Below are 10,222 nucleotides of genomic sequence, written 5' to 3'. Positions count from 1 at the left end.
ATGAATTCATACTTATAGATATTATATACAAGCTGCAAAGCACCAAAGATAAATAAAAGTTAAAAAAAAAAATCCAGAGAGAAAGGACAAATTGCCTACAAAAAATGATATTTAAACTACTTTTCCATAACAACAACGGATATCAGAATCCAGTTTAACACAAAAATTGCTAAGAAAAAATTACTGAAAACCTAGAATTACACACTAAGCAAAACTTACTTTAACACCTTTTTTCCCTCACGAACGGGGTAAAAGAAAGATATTTTAAGATTATCAAAAAGTAAATGTTGGTTTGCAACCTCAGCAATTCCCTGGGTGAAATCTGAAACTAGCCCCTATACTCAGAGGGGCAAAGTGAGACCTAAGACAGAGTCAGCAGCGCCAGATTGGTAGGTGGTGATTTTAAAAAGCAAAACTTACCGAGCTTGTCTCCAGGAATTGCAAGAACGGTAGAATTTTCCACTGGCCAACAGCCTCTTACACTTTATATAGAGGCTGGAACCAGTTCCGGTTCCATATTCCGTCCAAAAGGTCTCAAAAACACCTTAATCTCTCAGGGCTAACTCCTCCAGACAGCCCCTAGTGTGGCTACAGTGGGCCCAAAGGTACATAAATTCCCACAACAGCAGAGGGCATGAGAAGCTGGGCCTAGCTGGATGGTCAACCAGAGGTCATGTGCTCACTGTTACCCCCCTCCACTCCTGATTGGCTTTTTCAATCATCCACGCCCCCTCTCTTCCTCAGTGCAACCTAAGTGGTCACCAAGAGGTTTTGCCATCAGGCTACATTGGAGGCAGATACCACAGCAGCAATATAGGTACATGCAAGAGAAAACACAGATTAAGATAATGATTCCCAAAATAAGTAACAGTGTTTTCCACCTAGAGCCCCATAATTCAAAACCAATGATTGCCCCTGCTCAGCGGCTCAGTTGGTTGGATCAGTGTCCCTTATACCAAAAAGTTGTGGTTCCTTTCCCAGTCAGGGCACATACCTAGGTTGTGAGATTGATCCTGGTCATGGCACATAAACAAGGCAACTTCTCTCTCTCTCTCTTTTCCGAACCTTTCTCTGAAATCAAAAAAACATATCTTTGAGTGATGATTAAGACACACACACACACACACACACACACACACACACTAATTTACTTAAATCCTTAGGCTGGGGATCTGATCACTCAGGGCATTTACTTGTGTTCACTCTTGTGATTTAAAATATGTGATGCATTAGCAGAATCATTAGGACTCATCAGGTATGAACACACAACATTCTGTTTGGATGATAACATAGGTGCCTCCTTGAGAAGCAGTAATAATGTCCAAGGCCATTGTAGTTTGGAAGACAGCTTTTTTCATTAGACATTTCCAGTGTTCAGGAAGGGCAGGCTTTATTGAGCATCATTTAAGGCTTGCTGGGTGAATTTCATGAAGGCTTCTATTTTTGCTGTGTCCTCCAGGGCCATTTAAGAGGGCTCACACTGGCACTAGGACATCAGCTCCTTGGTTGCCAGGGGGTGTCAGCACCTTGTGAAAACAGTGTAAAGAACTGTAAAGACTGCTTCAGACTTTTAGAAGAAAACCCAAATGTCTTTCCACATATCCTGACCCCACAATGACTTATTCCCCATCATCTACCCCTTGGCTTCCCATTTCCAATTAGTAGCATTAATCCTTTTTAGAAGAAGCCTACTGTCAGTGCACAGGGTTAACAGTGAGGGCTCATGAGTGCTCAGCAGCCAAACCCCTCTGAGTTCAGCCCGCTGACTGCTGAAGTTCATTTCTGTTCCATGTAGATGGTATCAATGTTGGGCTGAATAGTGACTGCAATCATGTGGGTGGGCTGACCCAACTAAATCCATATGTGCATCAGATATCAACAGGAATTTACCCCATTACCTCTCTACAGGTCACAGGGACAATCATCGGAATAGGCGTAGGGGCATTTGGAAGGTCAACATATTCTATAGGGCCTAGTAACTCCTGCATTTCTGTGTGTGTGTGTGTGTGTGTATCTTATTGATTGTTTCTCTGGAGAACCCTGACTTATACAGACAGGTAGGGAGAGGTTAGCGGTTGTAGCTATAAAAAGATAGCGTGAGAGATCCTTGTGATAAAACTGTTTTGCATCTTGACTGTGGTGTTGCTCATATAAATCTACTATTGTATAAAACTAAACACACATACACACACAAATGAGTGCATATAAATTTGGCGAAATCTGAATAAAGTTGGTAGATGATATCAATGTCTATTCCCTGACTTTGATACTGTACTATATTTATGCAAAATGTTAACATTGGGGAAAATCGTTGAAGGGCACATGAGATATCTCTGTTATTTCTTACACCTGCATTTAGTATATAATTACCTCAATTTTTACAATTTTTTGTTTAAAATGTAATAATTTTTATTATTTTTTAAAATTAATGAATAAATGAATAAAATAAATACCACCCTTCAAGGTAAGATGCAAGGTCATAATACAAAACTTGTAAATAGCTCTCTGAAAATGACTTTTGTAACCTTAACTGTCTACCCACTTGCAGACATGAAAAGTGACAAGATATGAGGTAAAGAACTGAGGTAAAAAATAGTTGTTGGTGAGGAGTGTGGGTTTCAGGTCCAAGTCCCTACAATCATCCATAAGAGGTGACAGGCGTCTGTCACTCATCTAAAGTCTAGGGAAGAGACTTCAGTGGGACCAAGGGACCTGATGATGTCAGCTAGAGGCTACTGGACACAGAGGACCAGTGTCTAACTCAGGCTTGAATTGTACATGGTAGGAATGTGTGTCTGACAAAGGTACAATTTTGCTGCACTCGGGCATTCCTCCAACATTCCCAGTGTTTGTTGAAGTAAAGAATACGGTTTATTATGGATACATGTGGTACAGATGCAAGAATAAGCAGAAGATAGCTGGGCCTAACTGAGTACTCAGCAGATAAAAGAGGACTTCAAGGTGATCTGCCAAAATATAGGTGCATTTGTCTGCATCAAGGCAAGTGCAGGTGAAAGATTCCCTGAGGATGAAGCAGTGTCCCCCAAACCTATAAGTAGTTGGCTTTGAATACTTGTTAAATTAGGTGTTAAATTAACATTTATGTTAGTCAATTTAAAATTTTCCAACACTCCCCTAACCCTCCTCCCCTAAAAATACATTGTGCTATTGGATTGTTTGCCTGCTGGCTCTTTGATCAGATTCTCCGTTTATGCCCAGTTCTGTTTCATACTGCAGGAAAAGTCAGTTTCCAAAAACTTGCCCACTTTCATTTACGCCCTCATGTGTACGTGTTATTGCCTCACAGTAGCTAAAAAGAGCATATAAAGCATAGACTTAAAAGCATAAAAATCTATTAATGGAAAGAGCCAAAATCCATTCACATAAATGAACCCAGGCATATAACAACCAGATGAATTTGAATGAAAGATCCAACTCAATTGGAGCCCCTTTTTATTTATAAATTTAACAAGATGAGTCATTAAGAAAAGGGCTATCTTGTATCAACATCTCCCAGCTACCACACTGGGGATGAAGCCAACAACGGGATTTATAAAAAACGTGTTTTAATAACTTAATAGTTACCTCTTTAGTCCTTACTTGTTTTTAAAAATATCAATTTGAAATATATTAGTAGATGTGAGTACACATAATAAATAGAGAATAGAGTGCATAGTTCTGGAGAGGTATCAACCAACTTTTTGTCTGTCACTTAATGTAGCAAAGTTTGATACCCAAATAGCATTGCTGAAAGAGTAGCCAAAGTACCTGAGAGAGGGTTAGAAGCTACTAGCAAAATAGCTTAAAGCTTTGGATGAATTACAAAAAAAAAAAAAATACTGTTTATGTGGGAGCTAACCTTACTAAAGTATTGAATCCCACTTTGATTTATCTATAGTGCTTTTGAGTATAATATTGATATAGCATTTTTAGTGGTTGCTCCAGGTATTACAATATATACAGAAAATTTAGTGCAATATATTTGTATTGATTGACATTTTATCAGTTCAAGTAAAGAGTAAAAACATTGCCTTCTTTCACAGGGCTTTACACTCCCCCATTTATAGCATGATTTTCTTAAACAGTTTCTCTCCCTACGCTGAGAATTACCCCACACTGTGTTATAATGTTGCTGGAGGCTCTCCGAAGAGAAGGGCTTAGGGGTCTTCTCCAAGGCTGGATCCAAGGCATAAAAACCCAAGGATTCTCCCAAAATATTTTGGATGGAGAGCATTCAGAGGGAGGATGCCTCAATAATGACTGAAGTAGAATTTTTTCTTCCTCGGGTAGTTGGTTCTGGGGGCACATTAATCAATAGTTTTATTTAGAAAAAAAAAAATAACATGACTCCTATTGCACCTAATTGGGAGAACTGCAAATTCATATTCACTAAAGAATTAAGCCCACAATGCTAAAATTACTTAAAAATATATTAAATATTTCACAGATTTTATGTAATTTGTATGACTTTACAGAACTATTAGTTTGCTTTTGTAGAATCTGCACAGTTCACAATGCCCCTATGCATTACAAACCCCCCACTGCAGAAGGTCCACTAGTGGTTTTCTAGAATGTGATACTTACCACCCTCCCAGACAGCGCTCCTCAACCTTAGCTGCTCATTAGAATCACCCAAGGAACTTAAAAATACTGATGCCCTAGCTCCAACCCCCAGAGATTGAAATTTAATTAAGATAGTAGTTTCTAAAATTACCCAGATATATCTAATGTCCTGTCCATCTACATTACCGGTATGTCCTCCAACTTGAGGCAATCAGAGCTCTCAGGGAATCAAATTTGGGACAAGAGAGAGAAAATGACTGGATCACTTCTGTGGGCTGGCTCTTGTGCTTCTGAATAATAGAGAAGTCAAGAGATAAACAAGAGAAGCAAATAAACCTGCAGTGAAAGAGAAAGAAGCGGAGTCACCGAAAGAAGCAGAAGGGTGAAGATAGGAGAGGGTCCCTGGTCTCTGGGGCCTGACTGCATTTCTGGCTTGTGTGCCTCTGTCTTTATTACTAATTTCTTGCGGTGTTTAACCTTGAAGAGGTTTGTTTTTGTTATATCTAACCAAAGAAGTCTTAACTGATCCAATAGTTCAACTCAAAATCTCCAGCTCCTTAACCTATAAATGTAAATGATGCTGCTCCTCCAAGTATCACTCGTTACCTAGTGCACTTAACTTGGCATTTAGGAATTTATGCTCTGTGTTTAAATCATTTTAAGAAATTACTTATCCTAGATACACAGGTGCTGGATGATAAGAATTCAATATTGTACATCTATACTCAATAGTCTGATTATATTAGGAATTTATTGTTTGTTAAAGGTAAAATTTTTGTGATTAAACAGGTTACCTACGACAAAACAAACTGTGGGCATTGGTAAGAATGCTGTAATTGAAATAAAAAATATATAAAAAAATAACTAAAGTAGCATTGTGCCTTACCTAGGGGCAAATGTATCCATGCTTTTCTCAGTCCTTACAGAACTGTCTGACTCCCCAAATATCTTGTACTGTTCTTTAGAAGGTGAATGCACAATGTGGGTCACTAGACTATTATTACTTAGTGAGAAGGCATCTAAGTCAATACCCTCTTCAGACCAGCAATATGTTCACTGAAGAGTAGAAGATTCTCAATGCATCTTTTCTTGCTGAAAGTAAGATCTGATCCCAACAGAATTATATGCTCTCTGGGACAACAGCTATGTTTCGATTTCAGTCATTACAACATCTAGCACAGTGCTTTGTGCAGAATAGAGGCTTTATTAGTGGATCTGTTTAAATGAATAAATGAGGATCAATTCAGCTTTCATATACCAGTTGTACACATTAAAGATAAATGTTAGCACCAAGCCTACACATGAGGAAAAATGATATTTTTACAATGCCATTTACAATACGTTTAATTCTATTAACATCTCTACTGCCCATATTTTAAAAATGCAATTCATGTAACTTTTATTTATAATTTACTCTCCTCTAGTAATAAATAGCTTTTGTGCAGATTGTAAATTTGCTAGTTTGAAAGCACATTGGGAAAACCTTAAATTATCACCAAATTCCACTAACATCCAGAGACTGAGTGCTGTTCAGTACAAGTCTTACTGACATAAACATATGATGACAGAAGACAAAAATGTGATTGTAATGGTGACATAAACAGTTTGGTTGTTTATTAGGGAAAGATCATAATTTGTTCATTTATTGAAATAATTTCTTTAGACAGAAAAAATATCCATTTTCCATTCTCTTGGGAGTGTTTAGAATAGTCACAGAGATAGCAACCCAATATTTCTTCAAATGCTGCATTTTGGATTCATTAAAATGTTTATATATTATTAAAAGATATTGAAATTTCAAAGTTTCTAAAGGCATTTTTTTTCCAGTGATAGAGATCAAAAGCAAAACACTGAGTTAGGGTTACAAATATACACTCATAGATATGGGAATGATATATTTTGTTCCATCAACATGTCTACTTTACATTATTCAGCACAAAGCTTTGTGAAATAAGAATCATGGGAATATAAGAATATAAAGGAAAAAGGTACAAATAACAGCTTCATAAACTGAGAAATGTACATAAATAAATCATGTATATGTGGGCAGTTTGCTTAGCTGGCAAGAAACAAAATATGGAAAATCTGCTTGTTAAACAATAACTACAGAGTGTGCTTTTACGATGATTTTCAGCACAGTAATTCATATTAGAGATAGAAGCAGTTGCATGTTAAATAAAATCATTGAGCATTGTTCCCTCACATTGCAAAGAGCTGACTTATGTTGTTTTTAGATGCCTCCCATTAGAAAGTAAATATTCCTTCAATGCTATGCATTTCACAAAATTTAATAAAGACGAACTGTAAATAAAGTCACAGGGAGATTTCAGACAGTTTTATTAGGAGATTGTTGAAAAGAAAAAGAAAATTAAATACAATAACAGTAAACGTGGTTCTCACATTGAAACCAGACTCAAAGAACTAGGCTACCATAGAAAAATTTCCAATTCTTGCATTATGATGTAAAAACAGATTTTTGTACAGATTTTGTACAACAAAATTCGTAATAACCTTTTATCATTTTTAGAAAATTTTAAATATATAGATAAAAATAGACAATTTTCATAGGTCCTACATGAAGATGAGTATGTTCTGTTCCAAGGGCTTGCATAGAGCGCAGATGTGGTTATAATATAGAACAACTAGACATTAATATTTCTAGGATTACAAAAGCATGGAAACCATAAAATGGGCACAATTTTACTTGTTTATACCAAAAACAAAATTCAGACCAACCTGAATAACTAAAAAAGGGGAGGGGGACTTAAGTTACAGACTTAAAATAACATTTCATGAATTGTAATATTTACAACAGTGTTAGTAAGATTCTCTCTTAACATATAGCTGATAGCTCTTTTCTTTAATCCTTGCTAAAATTTCCTTTCACATCAAACCAAATACTAAAGCATTCTCAAAGGTTTGAAAGTATGTATTTAAAACTATTTAACCTACTTAACAGGTGACTCTATGCAAGGAGCAGAGCAATGGCTGATTCTACTACATATGTAAGTTGTAGCTTTTTAAAAAAATCGTTCAAAAAATGTATGATTCAAAAGCTTGCCACAAGTCCCTCCAATTTTAAGTGTTGTAATCTTTTAAAGACTGCGTACAGAGAAAAACAAGAAATAGATACAACTAGGATTAGAACCTCTTGTGCTCAAACAAGAGATGGTTAATGGAAGAACTATGCTTAGAAAACCAAGTTTCTACAAAGCATTTACTAACAGTATTTTAAATAAAAATAGTGCTCCCTTTTAAGCAAGCTAAAATAGGAACTGTATATATAACCTTTTTATTGTATTAAAAAATGGACTTAGCTGGTTAATAGTGAGCTACACAAAAGAAGTATGTTCCAGTATTGCAAGGAAGACCTAAAAACTATAGAAGCTTACTGCCAAAGTATCTATAATATTTTTCTCTTAACCAAATAATTAACACCCAATCCAAGCTCTTTAAACATTTTAAACTAGTTTTCTTGGACATTTAAGATTTTGCTGTTTATGGTAATAAATAATGTTATGATCATAAAAATTTTAATGTGACAGCAAAATCGTAAAATGTATAGCAACTGTACTGATTCATAACATCAGCCTTTAGAGGTGTAACTCCAGATGTGTAAAAACCAAGACAAGGGTCACTTCAGCATGGACTATGCACTGTTTGCAGCTTTACTTCCAGTTATCTGCACAGAGTGAAAACACATACTGTAACTTTCAAAAGACAGTGAAAATAACGGGTAGGCACCCTTCCCTCTGACCAGGGTGGGAAGCACAACACATTTTAACTTTATCACTCAGCGCTACATGGTATTAGACTGATACATCAAGGGTTAGTTAGGTTTTGTTTTTCAGCAACATTAACATAATATGACGTTAACATATAAAAATATTTCTGGTGTTTCAATTTACTGTTCAGCCACAATCCATTCTCAATAGTGCAGTTTGGGGCACTAATTAGGGTTCAATATACAAATAAAAACGGCTGACAGAGTTCTGATGTCACCAGATCCTTAAGATCTCATTCATTAATACTGTGACTCCAGACAAATATTTACATGCCTGCATGCGTTAAAACCAGAAAGGTGTCTTTCTGACCAACAGGGTGACAAAACATATTCTCTAAAATTTTCATTTTCCTAAACTCTAGTATACTACTGCATACATAATACCTCCCTTGTATGTTTAATGTTTATATACTGTACATGTGACCAACAGTTGGAATAAGAAGCATCATTATTATTTTTAATTCTATATACCACTACCAGTCTGGAATGAAAACATGTTACATTTGTATTTTTTTAAAGAAAAAAGACCTTCAGTGAAACCTTTTGGCTTATATTCAATGCTTCTTTTCAGATACTCAAAATGTCATTTCACTGGGTCGTTGTCAACATCCATTTGTTGGCCTTTGAAAAGTAGGTGAAAAAACATCTTCAGGAGAAAACCTACAGTTAGAGAGTTTGAAATTGAGTGTAACAGAAAATGACTCTTTATTGTATTGATTTTAAAGGAATCCTCTATGCCTCCTACAAGTTCATTTCCAAGTGTTCTTGCTGGTTTCTGGAGGGCATAATTCTGTAAGTCTGGGTGACCACTGCTACCAGGGTCTCTTGATGTGCTCAGATACAGAATTTTCAGGAGAGGAAAAAGGTTCATTCCATTAAAAAAACAAAACAAAGCTAGGTCTTATACAGACCTGCCTTTAACTCTGTATACAAGCGTCCAGCAGCAAAGTTGCAGTCATTAATCGTAAGAAGTTTGATACTTGTACATTTACAAACATTCTCAGGTCTCTGGTATAAACCACAGGTGAAAATCAATGGAGGAACTTTTTTTTTTTTTTCCCGTAGAATACTTAAACTTTAAAGAACATTAATACACAAAATTGAGGAAGTTCCCTTAAAAGGACTTTATTTTTTTCTCCCGAACTTTCCAATGATGAATGTCCGACTGCAAAGTTCTTTACTATAACATGGATTTCTTCAATAGGAAAGATTCAGTACATGACAGTAGTTTTCAAATACAGTCTTCCATCTAAAAATAAACAATAAAAAATAATTAATGATGGCATTTGGAAAACAAATGGGAATATAAAAACTATGTAGCCTGATATAAAATTTGTGGGTTTTCTTCTCTCTTCACTTGATTAGGAAGGAATATTTCCCACACATTCCCAAAGTTAATTTCATAATTACATTTAGTTTATGTAATGGAAAAGAATACAGCATTTCTAGTTCTCATAAATATATATTTGCTATTTTGATATCAGTTCCAGAGCACTCAGAAAATAGATAAGCATATGTGTGTGTGTTTTATTGATATGCAAAGCTAGTTGATTTCTGTTGAATGACAATTACTTTCTTCAAGCTTGCAGAACTAAATTTTCTCTGGATGCATTCAGGTGCATCTTCATCACGGAAGACCGACTTCCCATCTTACTCCTTAGCAGTGTTGTTAAATATACCATGTAATGTAACTATTGTGCATATTTGTTGCTATTTATATGAAAGCCACCTAGGTTATTTCATCACTATCAATGAACTATAACCTTTCCCCCTTGACATGAGATTAACCAAACAATTAAATGTTAAGATAAGAATATATTAAATTTCACCAATTGAGAAACGTAATTATGTGAACGAGAAAAGTAAATGAAATCT

General features: G+C 35.7%; 1 protein-coding gene across 1 annotated transcript in view; it reads right to left on the bottom strand.

Moving 5' to 3' along the window:
* Positions 1-6,883: 6,883 nt before the first annotated feature.
* DACH1 (dachshund family transcription factor 1) overlaps positions 6,884-10,222 on the bottom strand; it is a gene marked incomplete at its 3' end in the record, with an annotated part of 393,322 nt that continues 389,983 nt past the window's right edge. Inside the window, exon 11 of the mRNA XM_081129137.1 lies at positions 6,884-9,596. Within this exon, the coding sequence (XP_080985263.1) occupies positions 9,559-9,596 (38 nt within the window). The remainder of the gene's footprint in view (positions 9,597-10,222) is intronic.

The sequence above is a fragment of the Miniopterus schreibersii genome, assembly GCF_964146895.1.
Source record: "Miniopterus schreibersii genome assembly, chromosome: 2".
Lineage (NCBI taxonomy): Eukaryota > Metazoa > Chordata > Mammalia > Chiroptera > Miniopteridae > Miniopterus > Miniopterus schreibersii.
Note: the sequence above shows the minus strand (reverse complement) of the source record. Positions and strands in the feature narration are given on the sequence as shown.